The 27,444-nt window shown below is 30.9% G+C and overlaps 1 protein-coding gene across 3 annotated transcripts in view; it reads left to right on the top strand.

Moving 5' to 3' along the window:
* LOC118182946 (TBC domain-containing protein kinase-like protein) overlaps positions 1 to 27,444 on the top strand; it is a 140,853-nt gene that overhangs the window by 71,216 nt on the left and 42,193 nt on the right. The window contains exons 14-18 of one of the 3 annotated variants that reach the window (XM_035352327.2): positions 578 to 671; positions 6,266 to 6,400; positions 8,816 to 8,878; positions 8,992 to 9,169; positions 25,817 to 25,900. In XM_035352327.2, the coding sequence (XP_035208218.1) occupies positions 578 to 671; positions 6,266 to 6,400; positions 8,816 to 8,878; positions 8,992 to 9,169; positions 25,817 to 25,900 (554 nt within the window). The remainder of the gene's footprint in view (positions 1 to 577; positions 672 to 6,265; positions 6,401 to 8,815; positions 8,879 to 8,991; positions 9,170 to 25,816; positions 25,901 to 27,444) is intronic. The other 2 variants (XM_035352329.2, XM_035352328.2) reach the window with 2 other exon arrangements.

The raw sequence follows: 27,444 nt of genomic DNA, 5'->3' as shown, positions 1-27,444 counted from the left end.
TACAACTTTGCAGATGGTAATGCATTAATGCAGAACAGCTCACCAGTGGCCGAGTAGTAAAATCATTGAACACTGGTAGTTCTGACCTGGATTTGACTCCAGCTGGTTGATGGGCTGGCTGCGTGGGTGTTTTTGTTGTTTTCACCATGTGTAAGGTGTATATGATCCAGTTTCCCTTATAAAATCTTCTACGAAGACATCCCTCCCCTTAGGCAGATAGCCCTAGTGTGCTTTGCTATAATCTACTAAACCAAACGATTGATGTAGGAGATTTTTAATAACAATGACGAATATAACATTACAGGAATCTGTATAACTTCACACTTTATAGCATCCTTAAGTTTGGACAAATCTTGTAGATTTGATGTGTACATCACCTTAGATTTCAGGTAACCCCAGAAACAGAAATCTATCAGAGGTCAGGGGATCATGGTGGCCATGAAACTGCAAGGTTATGGGAGATAAATTGAACATTATTCACGTTGAAAAGTTAAGACCAACCTACTTTTACTTCGTGTGCATATTTGTCTTTATATCTGAGATTCGTGTTTAAGATTGTTTTTATATTTTATCACAGGTTAAATGGAATTACTCCTAGCCATTGCCTTTCGACTTTAAATGAGACAGCCAAATTACCACTTGTAATTAAAGAGAAAGATGTTGAGTATCAGGTATTATTCATTTACAGTCCTTTAAATGAACTTCAACAGCACTTTGAGTAATGTTTTTTGCTTTTCTACTTTACAATTTCTTCTTTGTTACTCCTCTATCGATATTTTGCGACTTTGTTTGATAAATTTTCATGAAACAATTTTATGTACTACTTAAGTTTCAGAACTTAATTTCTGCAGTTTAATTTATATTTTTTATTACTGTATGGTGTCATCGTAGTTTATATTTTCAAAAACACTTCATTTATTTTGACTGTTGTATTTTTATCAACTGTAGCATAAGTACAAAAAAATTATTCAACAGAAATTCTCATATCCTGTAGTAAAAATTAAATCTCTAGAATTCTGGGTGTGGGTATCAAGCACTCAAACTTTGAAGAAAAGGGCTAATTCATACTGCTTCTTTTCCTGAAAGAGAGAGTGATGGCATAATCCTGTTTTTGCTGATCAACAAAAGACATTTCACGAAAAAGAATTGCATTTCTAAAGCATTTCTAATTTGAAGAAATGACATTAAAATGAACTATGTGAGAAAAATACTAATAATTTTGAAGAGATGATATTATTGCTTATGCAGTTTGCATTAAACATTTAATAAGTTGAATAATACTTATTCATTCTAAAAAATAAATAAAAATGCACTAACATTTTGAATATAAAATTTTATTTCTTAAAAGTAATAAATTTTTTAAAAAATTTTCTGCATATTTATTCGTAGTCCTTTTATCTTTTGCATCCCTTAGTCAGAATGCTGCTTGCAGTATTTTATATGAGGGAGCATATGGCTTACCCTTATTCATAATATTGAAAAATTTATCACTTAAGTCAAAGAGATCCAATACGTTTCAGTTTCGTATGTGATAAAATATAGCTTTCGCTACAAAAATATCATTTGGAACTCATGTTTTCACAGTAACTTTTTTTGTGGGTGGCTCTCAGTTTCCCTTGCATTAGATAATTTCGTTTAATTTGTGTCATAATTTCTCCTGAATCTATCTTTATAATATCAGAATTTAAAATCTTTCCATCTTCTAGAACAAATCGTTTATCTGAAAAGTGATTTCTCTGTAATTTAAAGTGCTTTAAATCTGAAAAAACCCATACTTCATGGATTTTCAGACTAGAATTTGGCAAAGTTGATTAAAATCTGTAGTATTTTTCACAAAGTACCAGATCTCTTAATTCAGATGCTACAGCTTTTACCTCATCTCTAGCTGAATGAACATGTTTTATCAAAGGGAAAAAGTTCGTTCTTTTTTGGTGAGTTAAAACTCAAAGAAAATTAGTTGCTTCTACTGCATAATAAGACCTATGATTAACACAAACTGAACTTTCTTTAAAATGATTAAGCATGTAATCTATTCGAGAGTCAGAGCTTTGAATACATTTGCATTTTGAAAATTAAGGGTACATACTTTTTCACATGTTTGCAATATTTCTGCATTATGATTTGGTTTCGTTTTTATTATTGCATAACAATATGGCAAAGCACACAAGGGTTATCTGCCCTTCTGTATTATGGCAAGATCATCATTCTAAATTCTGAAGCCATATAAACTTATAATGCATTGTCTTTTAAATGTTCTAGCTCTAGTTAGAGGACTTATCATTTCCCAATCCAAAATTCGAAGCTTTTATATGACAATGGAACATGCAATATCATCACTAGTCAGTATTTTTTCCCTTCTTTTCCTATAATGTGTTAATCTGAAACTTTGTAAAAGTGGGGCTTACTTTTCCAAATTCTGCGATCTATGCAGGTTTTTTATTTATTTATTTATTTATTTTATTTTATTTTGCTATAAGAAATTTTAATTTTCAAACTTCTGGTATAAAATTTTTTTCTAGATATCTGCCATTTTTTGTATATTATACACAAATTCAATTTTTTTCACTTTTTAATTGTTTTTCTAAGGATCATAATTTTCCTCTTCAAATCATTCAGTGTATTTAATTTTGTTTACCTTTACAGTTAGGTCATTCAGGAAAATTTAAATCGTAAGTTATTAGTGTTGTTTCAAGATAATATAAATTTGAATTTATATATTCATCATTTTCATATTTAGGCTCAAAATGAATTTTTAATGGACTTAATTTGTGCAGTCTCTTTCAGAAACACTCTGTGTTAGTTTTCTTTTCTCTTGCCTTCTTGGTTTTATTTCTTCCAAATCTGAGCATGTTAAATTTACTTGTGACTCAGCATTAGAATTTGATAATTCCTTTGCTGCAATTCAAGCAAGTGATTTTCCATATCATCCTTATAATTATTGCAAAGAAAACATTCCATGAAAAATCTTGAATTCTTCACATTTATAAAATCCTTGTCTTCAGCACTTATGTATCGGGCTTTTTATGGGAAATTTTTCTTTGAGAATACATGGAATACAAAATACCATCTTTTGATATTTTTGTAAGTGTTATGGCTTATTGCAACAGCTGAAGAAGATATACTACGAGAATATTTTACAATGCAAAATTTAAAAGGAAAAGTAGTTATATGACAAATATTTTTAAATATTTACATTACTAAAAACAAATATACTTAATATAAGTTAATTTGTGATGTTCACACTAGAATAATGCTTCACAATCACAAAAGAGTAGAACTATGCAAAATCAAAGCTGATGCAGGCTAGTGACATCAGAAAACTTCCCGTTAACTATGTCTGCAAGGATGTCTTTGGTGAGGAGTCAGTGAAAGAAATGAACTAGCCCTTCTGTTATCCTAATCACAAACCTTGGTTAACACCTTAGGCAATGAGGTATTATGCAGTGAATTTGATATATGACTTCTTTTGGCATTTTAAACAGCATGTATCATCCATGCAATAGATGCACCATATTATTGTTATTGCTGTATTACACTATTCTCCGGGAAAGAACTTCTTTTTTTCTCAAAGGATGCTAAAGAAGGGTGATGAGATCCCAGTTTGATTTCCAGCATTAGCTAGAGTAGCTTAGTGTTGAAGTCTAATGCTTGTGAAGGCCATGAAAGTTGCATAACTACATCATCACATTCCTCAGTCCATGGCTGGACATTCGAAACTATGTGAACTGAGGCTGTGTTGCCTTAAAAAGTGCAGTTCCAGCAGAAAACGATCTCTGCGCCAGCACATGGACATGATTGCCTAAAATGGTTATATTATGACAGCTAGTCATTCTTCCTTTCAAAATAATAAATAGATTTTGTTGAAAATTATGATATAATTGCAGAAAATGTGACACAACCTCCACCATGCTTTAAGAACAAATACAATGAGTTGGCTTATGCCTATATTTTCCACAAGTAAACACTGGCCTGAGATGGCTAATTGTGTAAAGATTGATTAGTCAAAACACATTTTTCTAAATGGTAGCTGTATTTAATGTTTTTGAAACTGTTGTATTCTCCATTTCATAATCTTCTATGATAGAATTTTGCATTATCAGATGTTCCATGTTGTTCCTATGTGCTTTCTTCTGTAATGCATGTGTAGAAACTGTTCTTTAGATGTGTATTTAACTCAGCAGCCAAATTTGTCCCACTGTTTTTCTTCGGATTAGTAATCCTCTATAATAACCTACTGTTGTTGAGTTTTGTATTCCTTCTGTACTGTTTCACCAGTGATGTTCTGTTATAAACATTGTATGATATTGCAGCTTTGCACAAAATATTCTTAATATTGTACTCATGTCAGCAGTGCTACAGCTAGACAAACACCTGCAATTTGCCTTCTTCAAATCTCTAACAGATCACTGATTTTGCATTCATTTTCGATTAATTATTGTAACCTTTACCAGGAACGGAAAGGGTGAGAAATAAATTGCTACAGATTCAGAGGGTTGCAATGCTACCCATTACGGGATGCTACAGAACAGTCTCTACCACCAGCCTACAGGTCTTAGCTGGGGTTATGCCTATAGACTTAGTAGCTGAAGCTGAAACGCTGATTTATAAAGCTGTTCATATGAAGAAGAATATAGATTATTGTGACCTGAAGATTTCTAATAAAGAAATTGATCCAAAATTAGAAAAGTTTCATTTTCATCCGGCACAATTTAAAGAGGTTACCTGGAAGACACTTCTTCCAACTGCTGTTGGTTTGGAATTATTCTCTGATGGCTCCGTGATTGATAAAAATGTTGGAGCAGCATTTGTTGCTTTTGCAAATAATAAATTTGTATATAAATCTAAATTAAGATTGAATAATAATTCAACTATTTTTGATGCAGAACTTATTGCCTTTGAATATGCCATAAGATGGGCTAATGAGGAAGAAAATGAGAAATATATTACAAATTGGGAGATTTCGGTGTTCACAGATTCCCAGAGCATCCTTAGAGCTTTTAATTCTAGAAAATGTTTATCTGCAAAAGTAGATAAAGTCAGAAATTATATTCACAATATTAATTCAAAAATGAAATTACATATAAATTGGATAAAAGGACATTCGGATATTTATGGAAATGAAGCAGCAGATTCTGCTGCTAAGGAAGCATGCTATAATACAGATATTGATATCATGGTTCCTTTATCTCTTAATTATATTAAGAGTGTACTACATGACAAGATTCTCCACACATGACAACAAAGATGGCATTATAACAAAACTGGACGAAAGGTTTATAAAATATTTCCTGTTGTCAAAGAGCAAAGATTAAGTTACAATAGATTGCTAAATCAATTGATAACAGGACATGGCCAATTTCCAGAATATCTAAAAAGGTTTCATGGGAAAGATATTCATTGCCGATGTGGTCAGGATGCATCTGGAGCATCTAATGGACATTACATTTGGGACTGTGCCTTAACGAAGAAAATTAGAGGAGAATATTTTCGAAATATATCTATAAATAATGAAAAATATCTATATAGCAATAATAAAGCTAAATTAGGACTTATAAAAATTATTACCAATTTGAATAATTATGTATATTTCGATCCTTTTGTTTAATTGCTTAAATTTTTGAGTTGAATTGCATAAATTATAATGTAATTTGTATACATACAATGTATAATTTACTGAAAACTGTAAATGCTTATTGTTCGTTAAGCTAGGCAATATTTGTATTTTATAATTGTTGCTTAGGTTAGCAGTTGTCTTGAGTTCAATTTAGTCATTTTATGTTAAGAAATAGGTGGTTTCTATTCTGAATGAAGGTCGAGATGACCCGTTGGCGACGCCGACACATCTCCAGCAGAGGATGAGTTTTTGGATAAGTAGTCCTTATTCTGTTGTTGTGTTTATCCAGTTATCTTTCAGTTTGTTTCTTTTAAATTGCCGGTTGTGCCAATTTTGGCGGTACGGCTTATTATTTTCTTAGATTAGATAACCTTTACCAGAACAGGTTCAGGTACAGTCTAACTGTACAGGAAAACAATTATACAAAAATATGCTTATGTCTTTGCTTTGTTATCAGGAACATAAAAAATGGCTTCTTTTAAGGATTAGAGATACCATTACTTTAACCTCTATATATGTATTATACTGCAAACTGCTGTGAATGTATACACTTTTCTGAAACTCATCTGAATTTCTTTCAACTTTTCCATTGCTTTATAAGTTTAAAAATTTTTGCATAAATTTGAGATTTTATAATTTTACATTTTTTAGCTTCATCGTATTATTCTTTTTAAACGTCTGCTTGAAGCTTATCCATACAAAAGGAGTCAGATTTTACATGAAGCTAAAGTGGATATTCCACCATTATACAGACCTTTGATTTGGGCTGCTCTTCTAGAAATTGAGGTATTGTAAAAATGCATATCATAATCTTGTGATTTTCTCTGGAATATAGTGTAAATTAGTCTGCATATTAAAAATATATATATATACCCCTTTAAAGCAAGTACAAAAATAGCTGTATTGATAGACAGCTGTTCATTTACTACGGTTGCTAAAATGAAACAATAATATGAGAAAAGTGAAGTGCTAACAGAAGTGAGGAGCAGAAATTTGTGTATATATCATTCACTAGCCTAATCTCTGTGGATGCAATAGTGTATGTACAAGTAAGATGTGTATATTACAGCTCTAAAAATACAGCTGGTTGTAATATTGGCATCTCATTATAATTTTTTTTTTTTTTTTTTTTTTTTTTTGCCAACATCCATGAGTAGTAGTTTTATCTTTGTTCAGTAGGAGTTGATTATAGAATCATTGGAATGATTGAAATGGGGTAGTCAAGCAGAGGTTTCTAGACTTCTGAATTTTCTACAATATGCAATATTTAGATTGCAAGGAAATGTTTCAAAACTCTAAAGACAGTGCATAATAAACAGTACATGTTGCCAAAATAACAAAAGCCTTTGTTGTTATTCATGTCTGCTGTTATATACAAGATTTCTGAGGATAATGCCTGTAAAGCAGCTGTCTGTTATCTGTTATAGAATCAATTACCTTTCCACACAAAAGGGTTTTAGGAAGCTCAGGGTATCCTTTGTGGTGTTATGTTTGCATAAATGTAGAATCTTGTCTGGCAAATAGATTAAGTATAACTTAAAAATCCAACTTTAAAATATAGAAAGACTTTTTGATAATTAAAAGGATTGAAAATTTGTATGATAGCAATTATGTGTATTGTTATGAGAGTTGGAATTTCTGTTTATTATTAAAATTTAGATATTGATTGATCACTGAAGAAATAAAACTTTCTTACAGCAAGTTATCACTTTTCATAAAATTTATATGTGAAATACTGAGTTTAGGATTACTTTCAACTCTCTCTGAATTATCCCTCTCGGCATTACCAGTTTTTTTTCCTGAAATTTAAATGTTTTCCATAATGTCATGAATAAATAGTATGTTCTTGATTATAATTTAAAAATGATCCTTAAACTTTGTACCTTGACTTCTTTTCATCCAGTATGCATGCAACCCAAAATTGGATGCATTAGAATCTGGCAAAAATTTTCATGCGCAGTTAATTGGAAAACCATCTTTCTATATGGAATTTTATGTCCATAGTGCTGAGAGGGTTATAGGAGTACAATTGAGTTTATGTAACTCATTTAGAATAAAGAGAAAAATAAGCAATATTGTGGGGAAAGGCAATGACCATAGTTGATAACACACATTTATTACTATTTACAAATATAGATTACATTAGGATTACAATTAATGAAAATGGTATACGAGCGATCGAGCAACGTCTGCTTCGCTTGCCAGCTAATCCTCGTCTTCTCCCGAAGGGGGGAAACACATGCTGACGCAATGCGTACATCACACAGTAGGGGATTAGGGAATATCATGACATAACATTTCCCACAATATAATAATTGGGCCTCAGTAGCTGCTTAATAAAATGCTATTGCTAGGCTAGTACTGCAAGACATCAGAGTCCGGCAAAATGGAATTTCATTTGAGTTTGTAAACAAGTGAATTTTTGAATGTCTAGTAACAGTTTATTTATATCTTTAGTGTAATTTGTGCAGCATATGTATATATCTGAAACATTCCACAAAAATAAATGCTGTATAATGTAATGTTATGAACTACTGATCTATGTAAGTGGGAGAATAGATTTGTAAAGGTGATATATTGCATTCATGCGACATTTTGGCTACTAACTTCATTGTTTGAAATTACTCATCAAAAAAGTTAATTAATAATATTAAAATATAATTAAAAATAATATTAATCCAAAGTTTTTGTTTCTTTGATGTAGTTTGGCTATTAGGTTTGGGCATATACTTTAGAAAAATTGACATTTAAGCTTGACTAAAAGTTGTAGCATGATCTTAATGCAGTGTAATTGTAATATGACTTATAAAAGTGCTGCTGCAAATTATGACTATAAATTTTTATGCTAAAAATGCATTTCTTCTTTTAAACTGCATTTAACATTTTATGTTGCAGGATGGTTACTTTTTATAGGTAGGATTGAATTTGAATGAAGTAGTATTATGCATTTATGTAAAAGATCTCATAAATTCATTGGATGCAGAGAGTTTTCTGTCAAATGTGCAAATAAAATTTTAATCAGTACTTGCATAAGTTAGCCTTCTAGATATTGAACTTGCACACTTTGTATTGTGTTTGTATTATTTTTAAGTATGTTTCATTCTCTCAGTGAATTACAGAATTCTGTGATTGAAATGAATTTTATGCATTTATTTATTTAGCATTTAGCAGATAATTTGAAATTCACTGCCTTCATTATAGGGTAATATACAAGAAACATATGATAGCATAGATAAAGAAACTCCTACACCAACTGACAGGCAGGTAAACTGTAGTTCATATTCCAAAAATTCATAAGTACGTAATTGGCACGAAATTTTGTTATTTTCATAAGAAATATAGCAGCTTTTTATTTATTTTTTATTTTTATTTTTTAGATAGAAGTTGATATTCCTCGTTGCCATCAATATGATGAATTACTTTCTTCACCCGCTGGACACCTTAAATTTAAAAGAATTCTGAAAGCTTGGATTGTTAGTCATCCACAGTATGTGTATTGGCAGGGTTTAGATTCTTTGTGTGCACCATTTTTATCTCTCAATTTCAATGATGAAGGTAAATAATGATTGCCTGAAATCCTCTGTTTATTTAGAAAATGCTTTTATTGGGTTTGTACATGATGGTCATAAAAAACTTCCCCAGTATATGAACCCCTAGCACCCTATCTGCTTAACAAATCAAAATGAAATTACAGATTTTGTTATCTCAAGTTATATGCTCGTGATTATGATGATTTAAAACAATAAAGCTCTCACAGTTGCAGTTACAGTAAAAGAATTTTGAAATTTTTGAATGGCAACACCCACTTCTTTCACGCATAAATTGATCAGTACATTGTAAAATCATAAATGGCATTGGAACAATACATGTATGACGAAAATTGCCAGCAAAAAAATATTGCCAGCATAAAAGCAAAGATCATTGTAAAGGACCAATGACTAGTGAGGAAAGGGGAAAAAAACACTTTTATTGAAATTATAAGTTTTCAACGTGTACAACGTTTCAAGATAGTCATCTTCCTTACCTTTGCAGTTTCATATCCACCACTACTCTTCAACCTCACATCGTTGGATTTCTGGTTCTGGGGTTATCTGAAATTTAAGGTCCTAGCAGCCTGTCTGCATCAAATCCACAAGATTTGACAGAATTGAAAGTTGTTACCTAAATTCTTCCTGTAATATTATGTTTATCATTGTTGTGAAAAATCTCCTGCATGCTATGCATTACCATCTGCAAAGGTGGGCACAATGTAAATTTTGTAATTTCAGTAAAATGTTTTTTTTCCTTGCCCTCTGTTGTTGCCATTGGTCGTTTAAAATGCTTTTCATTGCAAATGTTTTATGCTGGCATTTTCATCCATTAACCATAAATGGCTCCATGTCACTTATGGTTTTTTAATGCTCTGATCAATTTGTACACTAAAAAAGTGGTTGTTGCCATTCTGGAATTTTGAAATTTTTTCATTGCTATTGTAATCATGTGAGCTGTAGTGTTTTAAATTATCACAATTTCAAACATATGAATTCAAATAACAATATCTCTCATTTTTTCAACTTATTTGTCCAAATGTGTATTTATATCAGGTTTATTTTTCAGTGATTTTATGAGAAAAATATTTCCCTAAATTTCTAACAATGAGTAGAAAGTTGCACACGTTAAAAAAAGAGGGGGCGAAAGGCCCTCTTACTGTTTCATCAATTAATGAGAAGATCTTACCTTCCTTGAAAAAAGTTTTTTTAACCAATATCATTTATAAATTAAAAAACCTATGGTAAACAAAGGGCTAAATCATTGGAAGCTGGAGTTTTTTTAATATTTTAAGTTGAAGTTGTTAATTGAAGCACTCGGGCATTTATGTGGCTATATTTTGTTTTCTGATATGTAGATTAAGGAATAATTAGGTTATGAAACGAGTTTTCTTGTTTGATAAACAAATAGCTGCATTCAGTAAAACTGTTGAGTTCATTTAAATTCTTAATGTGTGTTAGGGTTTTGAGCTTTTAATTAATTATTAAAACAAAGTATGTTTTTAGGAAGATTGAGTTATACTTTTTGAAGTATTAAATTTCTTTGTAGTCTTTGATATTCATTGCTAAAAATAACTTTTTCGGATAAAAGTATTGTACTTAAATTTAATGAGTTATTTTTTAATGTTTTTTATATCTATAAAACCATTTTTGCATTTGAATTCTGTGGATTCTCTGTATTTTTGCATAACAATGATAAATATATATTGTAATATAAATTATCTATATAATGCATTACATTATGTATGGTCGTTATGTATGTTAATGCTGAAAATAGGCCAACCAACTGACATTAATCTAAAAGACAATAAAAATCAGCAGCATAATGTGTTACATCAATTTTTCTTGCTCATTTTTAAGCTATTTAAAATTAGCTATTGGATAGATAAGATTCCACTCTTAGTTTGTAATTCATGTTCTTTTCTTGTTTCTTTAATTTAATACTATTTTCAGATGCTGTACTATCCAATGCTTCATTGCTTATCATATATTTTTTGTTGTTCTTGTTAAACAAATTAAAAATTAATGTTTAATTTATATTCGAATATATTTTGCTGGTATTCAGCTACTGTTTTCTATAATATCAATCACTATATGTTTTCCTCTTCACATCATATTTTGTGCAAGTCTATTAGAATCTGATTACAGTTTTCTGAAATTCACCCTGATAAACATTTTTTAACTTTAATCAATTAAAAAAAGTGGTGTGTTTTCCCATTGATATCTAGATTTTATAGATATTATAAATATTTGCTGTAGAGCAGAAGTCTACAGCAAATATTTATGAAGTTTAAATTGTAAAGCAGCTTTATATGAACATTATGGACATTCATGAGAAACTAGTTAGCTAAAGTCACATTTCAGTGATTATGTTCATCAGTCAATCAGTTATTTTTTGTTGATTTCATTGCCTTCACAACAGAAAAGGATATAATTCTGCTTAAACTCCGTATCACAAAATATTTTTCTCCTGGCAGTAGCTTTCAAAAATCAGTTTGTCACTTTTTTTTACACTAAGTACTTTAATTTGTGCATTACTCTTTGCATGCACAAACTACTGAAAAAACTTGAATGTATTTACAGTGGCACATAGCACTGTAATTCATAAACTAAAAAATTTAAGTACATATGGTGTTATGAAACAAAACTGAAAAATACCTGACAGTCAAAAATTTAGGGAAATATACTGTGGATATGAAAGAAGATTTTTGCCATTAATAAGTTATAAACTCCCTAGATCTCAGATATACTATACGTAATTTCAAAAAGGAAATAAATTAGCAACAAGAATTGATGCAGTATAAGCCATGCTACTAATTCACACAAATATCACAATTCACTTTAGTTCTATTATGGTTTTGGAGAAGAATTAGTTGTTGAACTTAGCCCTGACTAATTGCCGAAGACATCATAGAACGATTACTTCAGATAGATGCATGAATTCAGGTGGGCCCTTTTTCGATTTGAAGAAATGAAATGATCAATGACTTTCTGGCTTAAAGGCCTTTCTCGCTAAGATTTCCATAAGCAATGTGCAGCAAAATTCTCAGTGATGGCTAAAAGCTTAAAATTCAGCTATCTAGCAATCAACACTCTTGTGACTGGCAGTTATGGAAGAGAGATTGATTTTGAGAAGCAGGGTTTCTGCTCCTTTATGATCTTTCCTTATCTTCATAGCAACAGTTTCTTTAAACTGAGCCTTTGAATTATTTACAGATGACAAAGGTTATTTATCATGAAACATTTAGACATCTAATCTCTTCCATAACTATCCTCTTTTCTTCAAAATGATCAACAACTCTGTTTCAAGTATTCTTTCAAATGGTATTTCAGTGCATATAAACTTTTCTTTGTATAATGATTGAAATTGAATTCTAAATTGCTGAACTTGGTAAATGTGTTTTGTGCAAAGCATTTGCTACCACTTGTTTTTGCATTTCAGTAAAAGGAGGAAATTGGATTCATTGGTCTGCATTTAAAATATATATATATATATATATATGATGTTTTAAATCTAATAGGTAATTTTATATATTTTTCCCAGTGCTGATTTCAGAATTGAATCCGAATTTCTGTATCACGTCAGGATTTAATGCAAATGAAGAGCTTTTTTATTTTCACAAATACTTCTATTTTATCTTCTATTAATAAATTTATTTTAGTGATGCAACTTATATATAAATTGCATGGTAACAAAAATATATTTAATGTGTTTTATAAAGTATATAAATAGATTTATAAATATATTATTATATCTAGTACATTATATAAAGCATATAATCAAATAGAAAGAACATAAAAATATACTTCCATATATTGCTCTTATACAGTACATGTTAAGCTAAATATTAGCTTCAAGGCAAGAATTTTCTTTTGGTTGATTTTCACCTGCTTTTACTCTCTTCACTCGGTAACTCTCTTATAAACATCCAGCAATAGTCTATAGCATGTCTTCTACAATAATTTTGTAATCTGGATGTATCCTGTTCCCTAAAAAATGTTTATTCACCTATTTAAAACTCAACCATGCTTTTTTTTCACAATCATTCATTGTTGCTTCAAATTTGGAATCTAACATAAGTTTTCAAATTTGAGATCCAACAAAAATTCCTTCCTTAAATTTAGCATCAGAAATAGAAGGAAATTTGCCACTAATGTACTTAAAGCTGCCATTTTCTGTATTTAGAGCTTTGACAAACTGTTGGAAACTTGTTGGAAGCAAAATAATTCTGAATTCAAATAAAAGTTTCTGAAGAATATTTTAAAATCCAGGTGATAAATACTCTTGAGAATTCTAGTCTTTTTTTCCTAGTGATTCTTTCTACCCCAACTATCCTAATTGCATATAAAACGTGGAAGTTTAGTGTAAACATATTGTTCTCCAAGTCACTTTCCAATTACCCTCAAGTCACTATGTAAAAGCCAATAATTGTTATAATTCACCTTGTCTAATAAAAATGTTGTTTTCATATGTTATTTCAAATAAACAGAGTATGGCACTAGAATCGATGCATATTGATTTCCATTATGAAGTAAAACTCCTGTCAAACTTCTTTTTAAAGAATCTATAGTCTTCAGTCAGAAGAATTGTGATTAATACCCATGAAATTTATTATTGCATTGACATCATCGCAGAATACTAGTGAGCCTTCTTCTGAAAAATATGGTAGTAGTTCTTTTTCAGGGTGTGTATACCATAAAAAGTGTATTTGTGGTAGTAAATTTTTAGCTTTAAGGCATGAATTAAGTAAGAAGTTCAACACTTTCCTTTGGCATGTGTAGCTCTCGTACTAAATCATTTAAGTTCACTTTGATTAAATGATATTGGTATAGTTTCATTTGTTTCAGGTATATGCAGATCTTCCTGTTCTTCAATTATTTGAAAATCTGAATAAATTTCTGTATCACTTACATTTTCCATATTAGCTTGAGGAACAGGAAGATTTGCATTATGAACTATAGGTCTTGATGCTGAAGGTATGTTTGGATATACAATACCTCTTTTATTTTATGCATTATAACCAGTAACATTTGTCACACAAAAATAACGATTACCATAATGATTCTTTTCTCTCCACACCATTGGAACTGCAAAAGGCATTGAATTTTTCTTACTTTTAGTCCAAGGGCACAAAGCTTCAGCACAAGGTCGACACACTTTATGCCGAGCCCAGGGCTTGTCGTGATTGCCCATTTTAATTCCAAAATATGCAAAGTATGCATTTTTAACAGGATCTCTGTGCCTTTGTTTTACTGGTGAATAGTTCCACAAATATAACAGAATATATCAGCATTATTCATAAATTTATAAATTATAAATCATTCATAAATTTCATAAAATACTAGTTAAAACCACTAATTATAATGATTTGAAATTTATCAAATAATTAATTTAAGGCTAAGGGGGAAAAACAATTTAAAAGAGTTAAACTATTCTAAATAAAGTGTTGCCATCTATTAGAAAGAAAATGAATTGCAAATGCATATCTTCCATGTAAATCATTCAATTAAAAAAAACTTTACATGATAGGGAAAAAATATTTATATTTCTGAAACCAGCCACAAAAATATTTTTAGAAACTATGCAAAATGTAGAAACATCAAAAACCATGCTGACCTGTGAATGAGGTTTGCTTTTTTATCATCTCATTTGGAAAAAATAACACTAGTTACTTTGAGAAATAACTTTTCTTTGATATTTGTAAAGGTAATTTCAGACACTAGATAGTACAGTCAAAGTCGTTAATTCGGACACCCATAATCCGGACCTCAAAGCTACAAGCTTTCTGCGCATGCGTCGCATTGACGCATGTACATAGGCGTTCATGCATGCGTGTAAGACCTTTACGGCTGTGCATATGCGTGTGCGCATGCGCATAATACGTTTACACTTGCCCATTTAATATATAATGGATGGTATAAGCTAAAATTATCTAATTATCTATTTCAGTTAATGTTGCAAATTGCGTTGTTCCTTAATCTTTGAATTGGATCCGGCTTATTATTTTTTGCAGACTGTTAGAGCAATTTTATAAACGTAAGCTTGAACTTTCGATTATGTCAAATAGAATTTCTGATGCTGGAGCTCCCAAATGATCTACAAAGCGAAAGTATGGTTCAATGTCCATCAAACAAAAAGTGGAATTGCTGCAAAAAATGGATAAAGGCATATCCTTTGTTTCTCTAACCATTCCGAAATCTGTTTATCAATTTCATGCTGCTCTGCTTCGGGAGGGGGGGGGAACGCCGCAGCGCAATGAATTGGAAGTTGATCTGTCAGCACTATCCTTATCTTCAGGGCAGATGTTTTTATTTTATTTGGCTTATAATTTTTACTAAATGTAGTATTTCATCTCGATGTACTCCGTCTTTGATATGATTTAAATCATATTCCTCATCGTTATAATTCGCTTCCGATAGTGAAGAAAGTGACACAGAGGTTATTGAAAACGAAAAAATTTCTATTGACAAATTAGTCGGTATTCTCGACACAGCAATTATAGGATTTGAACAACGGAACTTTGTAACTGAACAAGAAATTATGTCTGTTTATAGAATTAAAGAGAAAGTATTATTACATGAAAGGAAGCAACTTAAACAACTTACATTGAAAGAAATGTTTAATAAAGTAAACAAATAAATATTAAGTTTTTTTTTTTTTTTTTTTTTTTTTTTTGTAAATTTTGATACTCTTTAGATCATAATTGTTCTTTATTTCATAAATTACGGTTTTATATTTTTAATTTTATAATTTCTGTATGCCATCTTACCAGATTTAAACTGATGATCTGTAATCTGGAATCGCTGAAGTCTAGACGAGTCCGGATTAACGACTTTTGACTGTACTTGTAAGAATGTGGAGTGTGCTATGAAGGGTGTAAATCCATACGTCACTTTTTAAATTTTTCCATTATAATCTTTTCATGTAGTTTATTAAGTTTTGCTAAACTTTGTAGCAGCCATCAGGAAACAATATCTCACTACGTGCATGTGGCTTATGAGTCATCAGCTGGCCATCTCATGTTTAGAACATAAACATGTTTCTAACTATTCTGCAAAGGTTATGCTAATTTTTAAAGATTACATAAAATTATTTTACTATAACTTTAAAAACTGCTCTTAGTTCCCCAGGGAACATAGTGAATCTATATGTCATTGTGGGAAGTAAGTAAATGTGTTGTATTATGTACAAAGTCCACAATATGGAATTGTAGGGACATCTGTGAATCTGGAAATTTCCAGATTTTAAATCATATGTAGACATTGCAGCATTAGGACTTCACTTATTATTTAGATCATATAGAACAGGGATGGCCTTTTTTTTTTTTTTTTTTTTTTTTTTGTGTGTGTGTGTGTGTGTGTGTGTGTGTGTGTGTGTGTACAAGATCTACTTTGTTTCTTAAACATGTGTCGTGATCAACTTGTTGTCATAGGTGTAGTCTACGGGGAGGGGGAGAAGAGTGTAAAATACATACAATGTTTATACACTGTGTTTCAGTGTAAGGTGCATTTCAGCAAGGTATGGGTAAATAAGTAAAATACTGTATTTGCCGGCATATAAGATACACTTTTTTCTTTGAAAATAGATCTGAAAAACGGGGTGTATCTTATGCGTTAATACTCAGTTTTAGATAACATTCATTTCTGAAAATTTCCTCTATTCTGAGTTATATGATTTTTTTTTTCTTTTTCCCTTGCGAAGTGTGGGAATATTACAATCACAGAGTTCGGTTAATGTGCATTCGCTGTCATCGAAGATCACAACTGTGTTCATTTAAACTTTCCAGTTTTTGTGAATGACTTTTAAGTGTGTGGAATTTCTACTGTTCAGTTTTCTTAAATTTGTTGGTAAGTTATGTCTGAAAAACAACGTCGGCATTACTATAACATAGCATACAAGCTACGTATGATTGCACATGGAACATGAAGGAGAAGTGGAACAGCTGGATGTAGTCTTCAAATTTTTAGGTTACACCATCAGGAAAAAGGAAGAGGCCTAGCATTTTGCAAGTTTGTGAATGGGTCAAAGCTTCAGGGAGGCTGTGAAAACAGAGACAGTGGTTAAATCATTTAAGAAGTGTAGCATTAGTAATGCACTGAATGGTACAGAGGACAATTTGTTGTATGAGGACTCAGATGTTGATTTAGAAGAAGCTTCAAGTGACTCTTCATTTAGCTATGGAGATGAGTGTGTGGGTTTTAATGAAGAAGATTAAAAGGTGTTATTTCCCAGATGGATTGAATATTTGCAGAACGTATTACTTCAACTTTACATTTAAAATATTGTAAATTCATTATAATGATCAGTAATAAAGTTTTATCCTTCAAAAAATGTGTATAGAAAAGGGGTGCATCTTATATTGCCGGCAAATATGGTATATGTTCAAAATTATTTTTTAAATCATTTATTGAGTTTTCGAGATATGGGCTCATGAAGAAAATGAATTTCCAGACCCAACTTTTAATGGCCACATTCCGTATATTCAGTACACATAAAAAATTTGATTTTCCTATACTTTTTCAAGATAGATTTTTACTAACTTAAAATGGAATTTATTTTTTTTTATCTACTGCCATAAATTGTACTGTTTGTTCTTTAATATGAAAAAGTCATTATAAAAATACACAGTATGGCTCATAATTTGATTTCAATATTTCAGTTTCACATTTTTTTGGGCCAGGATAATGTATCATGAAAGAATAATGTGGCTTAATTTTTGCTAATCTATCAATAGCTCGCTGAGCATACCTAGTACTGAAATATAGATATGTTTATCTACCTACCTAAAAAAACAACAATAATTACTTAAAACTAGAATGGCGGGAAAATCTTACCTACTGGAATGGCAGTAAGGGGTCATTTTGAACCTTCGATGAAAGTACTGAAATAACAACGGTAAAACAATTTTAAATGCCATGCATTGGCACAAATATGTACTTTATATGTATTTCATAATTTATGTTTAATATCACATGATAATTTATTAACTTTTTAAAATACTGTAAATGTATCAAGTACATGGTGATCAACTAGTTCATACTACAATTACTCAAATAACTCATTAATTTGATATAAGAATTGATTTCAAATAAATGGTTTCACAAATTAAAACTAATGTTAATTAAAGTAAAATACAATTTATATAAAAATATTTTTTTACGTACTTACTCGGAGGATGATTCACTCTCTAAATCCAGAAATGAGAAATGTTCTCTGATGTTTCAGTTATATCATTATATGTGTAGTGGAATGGAATATGTAAAGCATTTCTTTTCAATTCTATTTGATGTGTAAAATATTAGAGATTACACATACGTATTAAGAACTAATGCAGTTGATATAAAAATAATTTTCAACAATTTTTCCAGTACATTTTCCGCACACAACTTTGGAACAAGATGCACAATATTTTTGAGATTATTTTCCATTGCATCTCTGTACTTGACACTTTTTTTTCCTCTTTGTATTCATTTTCATTTCAAGTTTTTTTTTTTTTTTTTTTTTTTTTTCTGAAGACTCAGGAAGAATCTTTGGGAGTTATGAAGCCATATGTACCACTCTTAACTCCTCTCCTAATTTCAGTAGAAAATCTCTTCTGTTAATGGTGTTTCCTGTTACACTTTTATAAATTATCCAGGCATTCAAAGCTGTGTGATCCAAAATATTGAAAAAGATATGTACAGGCCATTTTCTAGAAGTTGATTTAACTGAATATTTTCGGTACATCTGATCACGAATATCCACACTATACTTTGTTTCATTGTAAAATGCTATTGAATTGGGCAATTTCTTGAGAGATTGTCTTCAGTTTTTTACAGTAGAATGTAATGAGCTCTGTAGAAAAACACACTTTTGTTTCTTTTGCCTTGATAGAACTGGCTAGGATCTGTACCTAGGCAGTCTCGGCCATAGTGGTATATAATTTTCGAACTTCGTGGTTCCCGATGGTCCATGGGGTGAGTCTATACCTACTCTTCATGGGCCGGGAGGTGTCAGTCCCCTCCACCAGGGTATTGCTAGCCAATCCATGTAGTACTAGCAGGTAGCATCAATCAACGGCCAGTCATCGCCCACCACACCGTGGTCTCGGTCCAGCCGAGACGGTGGTCTTGACTGGTCTGTGTTTAGCGGTGGGTTGGCTAAACGTTGAGCGTTTAGCAGAGGGAGCTTTAAATTACTGGATAACTCGGGGATGTGGGACCCCAGGCCCGGTAGGTGTGTCAAAGGTCATCTTCGGGTGACTATTCTGGCTGAATTAGCTGTACCATGAATGTTCTTAGTTGAACGGGCAGCAGTAAAATTTAGTTAGTTAGTTGCCTTGACAGATGGTTAAGTGTGATATTATCATTTCCACTATTGTCGATGAATAAAGATTACTACGCATATTTTTCAAAGATGTAGGAATTTCTCTTCTGTTTTTTTTTCATTGTGCCGACCATAGTTGTATTTTTTATTTTAGTATTTCTGCTAATTTAATGCTAGTAAAATACTTATCTGTGATAATATTTCTTCCTTTGTTTAGATGTGGCTCCATTAATTTTATGACAACATTTTCAGACAGACGTAATTGAGGATTTGCTGTTTCATTTTTACCTAAATAAGGAAATCCATTCAAGGGGTATTTAGTATCAACATCGACAGATAATCAAAATTTTTTTCCAAATTTCTGAGGTTTATTAGACTTATATTGTGTAAATCTACACCTAGCTATAGATGGGAATAATTGTTCATCAACTGTAATATTTTGTCCTGGCCAGTAGTACATTTTGCAGTTTTCAATAAATTTGTTCCACATGTCTGATGCAAGAGCAAATTTATCAGTCTGTAATCGAGTAGATCTTGTTGTCTTTTCATTTAACCTTAAAAATCGTTTTATTTCTTTGAATCTATCTCTTGATGTAGTTTCTTTGCAAAATGGTATTCCTCATCCTTCGGACCACAAGGAATATAAATCTAAGCCCTTTGCTCCTATTACTCCTCGAACATACAATAATAGCATGACAAAAACATCTAACTCGGCCAGAAATAACCTCCAGTCTTTATTTCCAAGTTGCCGATGAGCTTCGGATTCTGTACATTTCTTTATGTGCAGGAAGATATTATCAATAAAAAGCTTGAAAGCACTAGACACTTTGTTCTCAGAAACACGATTCTTTGCAAAGATGTTGGTCCTGCTGTTTCTTTTAGAACATTATAAGCAGGAACATGGCCGCACACTGAATTTTTTAAATCTATTTCATTTCACATAGTGTTATCAGGAGCTGTAAAAACAGTTTTGCAAATACCCTGATCCGTTTTTGCTCGTTTATTTCTACCAAATTCTTCTTCATTTACTTCACTGTCCTCTGATTCACTAATAGTTTGTGTCTGGAATTTGTCTTCAGGTTCTACAGAAAAATTATCAATTTCACCTGTGTCAGACTCATTTTCAGATAGCTCCTGCAACAATTTTTTAATTTCTTCATCTATAAGACCTCTTTTCCGCTTATTAGACATATTTTGTAAAAGTTGAAAAATACCAGACTATCAGAAAACGTTAGGGAATATATTTTAGCATATGATTCTCACAGCGTGAAGGAAAGGTGGTAATGAACTTGATGGCAGAATTCATATGTACCAAAATACTGATTTGAGATTACCAAGAAAACATATGTCCTAACTGTTATCACCTGCAGTAAGTAAGCTGAACTAACAAACAGGAAAATACAGTTGTAAAAATAACTATTTCTGAAAAGAAATGTAAGCATGAGAAACCCTGCATCTACCTTCCTTGCAGTATTTCCTTCAAATAGCTAATTGCAACAAAGGTACAACTTATGTAGACATTACAAAGTAGTGAGACCACCCAGGTTTTTATCCCCGAGTAGTATGAATGCAATCAAAAAATCCTTTTCTTATCAGGGAATGTTTTTCATGTGTTATTTAACAATGCCTCGAGCAGAAACAGGAAGTAAAAGTAAATGGGTCAAAATGACCCCCGGTCCGCCATTTTGTGAATACATGCCAATATTTCAAAAACTAACTAACCTAGAATGCTGAAAATCTTTTTTACAAATATTTGTTATCTATTTAGGAAAATTCAAAAAATTTAAAACGATTTCTTCCAATAAAACAAAAGTAATCAACGGTCAAAAGTGTTCAGGGGTCTAAATGACCCCTACTGCCGTTTTGGGGATCTTTAACACTACCCAAAAACTCATGTCAAAGGGAAAAAAAAAAAAAACATGGATAATTATTAACAATATTTATTAATTCAAAATAGCTACAGATAAAGATGGGTTTGGAATTTACTTTGTTGCCTAAACATCAATGGGAAGACTGAGTTTGCATGTCCCTATCCAAAGAATCATAATTAGGTGTATATCCTGACAAAGATAATAATAATAAATCTTCAGTATGGGAATCACTCATGACAGAACGTTGTTTAGTCTTCGTTAGTTTCAAGTGTGAAAATGCCGATTCGCATAGGTATGTAGATCCAAAACAAGAATAGGTATATTCACTACATTTGGTGATACTGAGATGTTTTTTTCGGTTGACAGATTTCCAAAAATCTTCAAATTTTTGGGTCTTTAAAAAATTTTCAAATTTGTAAGATTAAGCTAGTTTGTAAAATTATAATTTCATTTTCTATTGCTTTTTGATCCACATGAAATATGTCTGAAATTTTTTGTCTAATGCGTTTCACACTTAAATCTTTTTTAAAAGAAAAAGATATAAATTCCACAATTTCTTTAAATTTTTCAAAATCCTGTAACCTTATGTTAAACACTTCAATTACTTTTTAAATTTCCGCAACATATTTGTTTATCTTATAATTAATATTTTTTTTTATTTGTAGGTTATCTGCTATATTTGGAAAATGATTTAGATTATTTTGTTGCAGATCTTGTATTAGCAAAACAAATTTTGTTTTTGTCTATGCAGCTGATCATATCAGTTACTGTTTTATTTTTATATTGAAATTATAAATTTAAATGACTTTATATTGAACTAAAATCAGTAAGAAATGCTAATCACTAAACCAAGTTTCATCATTTAAATTTTCACAGTTTCCATCTTGTTCGTGAAGAAAATCTATAATTTCAGGCAATAAATCATGAAATCGCTGCAAAAATTTATCTCTGCTTAGCTATCTGACATCGGTATGTAGTAATAATTCAGGTTGGCCTTTGTCGAGCTGCAGTTGGAAGAGACGCCGTTTGAGGAAACTTCCTCGAATTGAATTAGCAATTTTAAATGCTATATCCATTACCTCTTTTGTGTTTAGTCCCTTGCTAGCTATCACTTGGTGGTGAATTATGCAGTGATAGCTTAAAGGCAGGAATTCATCTTCCTTTTGATATAGGGTTATGAATCCATTTATGCTACCTATCATTGCAGCTGCACCTTATTATTGAGATTAACTTTAAAAGTGGTACTTTCAAATCATTCAGCAAGTTTTTAAAGGCTTTGAATATGTCTACACCTCTAGTCCTTTCCTTTAAAGAAATCATACCCAACAATTCTTCTTTAGATCTAAAATCCTTTAAAAACATATGAACCGAAACAAGTAATTGTGCCATATCACTTATATCTGTCGGTTTATCACACTGAAGGGAATAACAAGATTATTAATATCATTATATAACTGCTCTTTTGCATTCCCACTCATCGCATCACTGTGTTTCGAGACAATTGTAGATCTTGAATTGCAACATCAATTTCATTCTTGTTCTGAAAATTGTTAAAAAGTGAATATGACATTTCTAAAATAAATTTCCTTTACAAATTCACCGTCGGAAAATGGCTTACCTTTTTTTGCTAAGAGATAGCTTACTTTGAATGATGCAGTAGTTACTACTTGTGACTTCAACCCCTGGCTTTTTAAAAACACTTTTTTTGATTTGTTAATTGAGTTTTAAGATCCCTAACTTTGTGTTTTCTCTGTTCAGAGTTTGGTGGATAATCTGTTTGATACTTGTTATGTAAAGCTAAAAAATGTCTCTCCAGATTACCCGTTTTAGCAATGGCTACTGATATTAAACAACAACATTTATCATTCAACATTGTGAAAAAGTAATCGAGTTCCCATTCTTCATTGAAGTGATAAGTTTTCGATTTCTTCGGTTTACTACTCATGTACATCATGGGCATACTATAGAAAGCAAAGAAATATGACAATTTAAAGAATAAATATTGAATTAAATATTTTTCTAGAAAATTAAAAACTCATGAACTGCAGCTACATTGAGAGAAATGATAACAGTACTTCATACTATGATCAGACACAGCAATACAAGTGTTTTAAAATCTAATAAAGGTATATTTAAATTTACAAGAAGTATGTTAAAGTCAATGTATTTATTATGGCTTGAATACGGAAATCTTAATTTAAATAGAATTATTGTTATTCTTATATATTTGTAATACTGTTTCTTATTTTTCTCTCAATGTAATAACTGCAGTTTAGAGATTTGTTGCCGAGAATGTTCACTTATCAAGTAAATAGATATTTAAGAAAAGCATTATATTTTAAACAGAAGAAAAACTGAAACCCAAAGTGATCACTGAGGATAAATAATATTGATTAATAATAATACTGTTAATACAAAAGAAAAGAGGCTACCGTATGTCACTACCAAATATTCAAGCTAACTGACTGTGTTCTTCGATGAGTTGAGCCCTAACAGTTGCATTCCTGCATTGTATCTGGTGACATTAGTCAAAATGTATTGCACTTTAAGGGTGGAGATCACAGTGTCAGGCTGTCAGAATTCTAGGAATTTATGACCTCGGCAAATTCCCAGAATGCTTTATATTATTGCTAAAAGATTTTGCCTTCTACAATTCCTTCAAAGTACATTGTACACTGAATTCCACTCCAGTCATTGCGAGCGATCGATGATAGATCAAAATTACCCTGTTGATCGCGATCAACTTTTTGGCCACTCCTTATATAGATGATACTGATTCTACAACAGGGCCAGCACTAGAGCAACACCAGGTGGTAAAAATGTTAGATTTTAAAGGAGCACTGAGTTTCAAAAATCAGGGATAACAAAGTTTTTAAATTAATGGAAAGCACTGGACAGCAGAAATTGGGGTGGTAAATTTTTCTGGATTTAGGAAGATGCTGAACAATAGTATTTAGTACCTGCAGAGACTGCACAGGGCAGCAAAATGCATAGCACCGACCCTCCGCCTACAACCACTCAAGGTCTGAAACTCTAATCCTGGCCAGCCTAAGTCAAACGATAGGTTTATTATTGGCTAGCAAGTGTTCGGAAGTGACATGCAGGAATAATCACAGCTGTTTCTTTTGATTATTATATTCTCCACTCCTAAATTTTATAAGGGAGAAGAACATTTTTTATTATTTTATTTATTTTTTGGCTGGTGGTTTGGGAGCCTGGAAATTAGATATTCAGGTTTTGGACTTTGTACTGTATTACAAAAGCATACATCTTTAAGTTCAAGGCTTGCTAAAATACAAATTAAAGTTTTTTTTTTTTTTTTTTTTTTTTTTTTGTGTGTGTGTGTGTGTTTCATTTATGAAATTCTCAGATGAATTTTCAAAATAAACTTTTGAGATGGTTTTGACTGTAAATTCTTATTTATCATAACATGCAAGCAAAAGGTTCATGTATATAAAAAATTAGAATGTTTTACTTCTTTATGCTTCAAAAGTGTGTATATTAAATTTATTAATATAATTTGCAAAAATAAACGCAAAACAATTTAAAGTTGAATTGATTATATAACAATAACTTTTGAACCAAAATTATAATGCTGTGTGAATTTTAATATTACTTTATTAGTAATTTTCATTGTCAACTACTTTTTAGGGAAAATGTACAGTAGCTGTTGGTGTTTTTATTAGATTTTTATTATGATTAGTGGGTGCAGTCATTAAAGAGCATGCAAAAATCCCTAGGCCATTTTAAGAAGACCTTAATAATTTTGTTTTTAAATTAATGACAAAAACAAAGTTAATGGAATTAAATATAGTAATGTCATATCGGATGAAAGATTTTGTAGTTTTTGTGAGTAAATGTGTGATCTACCATTTTATAATTACGTAACTGCATGAAATAATCTTATTTTTATTTCTTACTAGGTGTACCCGCCCGGCGTTGCCCGTGCATTTAGAAAATGCAGATAAGTGAATAGCGCAGGAATAGTAGTGTAGGACATGTAGACTGTCTCTCTCTCTTCCCCCCCCACAAGCTACAAAAAAGAAATGAATTGTAATTAATCGATTTAATGTATCGTCAAAACAGCAAACTAACGCTAGAATAAAGAAATCAATTGTTACAATCGAACGTTATTTGAAAACAAATAATAATATCAGTGAGTCAAAAAAACCGTGATTAATTAATTATAAATAATTTTTTTTAAATTTTTCTAATTCAAAAATCGAAAATCGGGCTTCGAGGTCTGGTGGCCAGCCCCTTTGTGCTTCCGTATAAAAAATTCCAGGTCCCTGCGTGCGATAGATTTGGCTGGAGAGCTCGGTCAGACAGACAGACAGACACATTACACTTGCTTTTATTATTATAGAATAGAATATTTGATTCATATGATGATTTTTTTTTTTTTTTTTTTTTTCAAATTCACATTCAGTATTATATTTACGTTATTTCATAGTGTGCGTATTGTAATTCTCAGTTCTCTTTGTTCTCTTATGTTTAGCTCTTGCATATGCATGCTTGTCATCCTTCATTCCTAAATACCTGTATAATTTTTTCTTGAAAGATAATTCAGCTGTTATTCAAGGTACAGTATTTCTCTTTGATGATAAATTCATTTAAAGTAATTTGTGCCTATAACTTGCAAGAAGAAGAGTAGTGAAAATTTTTGCAAAAAAAAAAAAAAAAAAAATGTATGAAATGTTGTTACATTAATGTAATAGACAAATTTCGTGTTTATTTGAATAGAGGAAATTTTTTTTTCTCTGAATATTTCAATTAGAGACTCAAGTACATACTATTATTGGAAGTGTTAAGAAAATAAGAACTAGCATAATGTTCATAAATTTGCAGGACTAGTTTCAAAAGTTTAAACATAGAATCTTCGAAACTAGTTTTGCAAATTCACAAATATTACGCAGATTCTTGTTGCCTTAACGGCTCTGATAATCATTATTCAGAGTGTTATTTTAGCTCAGGTTTATTTATTATTAGTTTCGTGAAATTAGTTTAAAGTTTAAACTACTTAACTAAATTATAATTGGATGAAGTATAAATCTTTTCATGTACAGGATGTGTTGTTTTAGAAGATATGTTACTCCTTTATGACATTTTTTCATTGACATTCGTAATTATTTTCTTTATATCTGTAATTGCATACTCAGACTCGGGTGTTTCGGTTTAATGGGAAAGGGTTTAGATTATCTCCTCCTAATAGTGCATTCTGTTCTTTTCACACTGAAGGCATGAACACAGTGTCTTAACGAAATAAAAATATTGTTGATTTGAGTGTAAATAAGCACTTTTTAATCCTTTATAAACTAGATTCGAGATTATTTTCAAAGACTTGATTTTTTTTTTTTTTTTCAAATGAAATCTATCAAGAAGCAAAACTTGTAAGTCCTAGTGTAATATGAATGATTTAAAACTTTTTCTGTTTTGATTATTTGATTTAAAATTTCTCTTTTAATATTGAATGTTAAATTCGCATATCTTTTTTCGTGCAATTTCAACTGACAAATATATATATATATATATATATATATATATATATATATATATATATATATATATATATATATATATATATATATATATGAGACAAAAAGTAAGAAACTTAGAACTAATTTTTCACAAAAACCGAAAATTTAAATTCATGATTAATAAATTTCAAATAATCCTATAAATGCAATAAAGAATTTTAAAAATGTTTAAAACAAAACTTTTCAAACATGTTTATAATTTGTGTTTTAAAAAAATGTTTTGTAATTATATATAAATTATTTTCTAATAGATTATTTAGTATATTATCTCCTTTGACAAAAGTAGTTAGAATTCTTTTTAAATGAAGTAACTCTTTCGCATATTTAAAATGGAATCTTATGAAAATTAAACACAATGGTGCAACAGTCCTAATGGGCCACGGCCTGCAGTGTCCCGAAATCTGCTTTTTTGACCTTGCATCCCAAAGTGCGTCATCATATGTCTTAGACAAGTGGTCAGCTTGTTGCAGGACCCCCAGTGTTTAGTCCCCAAGCAAATTTGGTACTCATTTTATCAACCCACTCAAGGGATGAAAGGCTGAGTCAACTGTACCCAGCCTGGAAATCGAACCCTGGACCTGTAGTGCAA

Source organism: Stegodyphus dumicola, chromosome X2, assembly GCF_044657685.1.
Source record: "Stegodyphus dumicola isolate Sdum_Otavi_A_Nest chromosome X2, ASM4465768v1".
Classification (NCBI taxonomy): domain Eukaryota; kingdom Metazoa; phylum Arthropoda; class Arachnida; order Araneae; family Eresidae; genus Stegodyphus; species Stegodyphus dumicola.
This window is presented reverse-complemented; position numbering and strand designations above follow the sequence as displayed.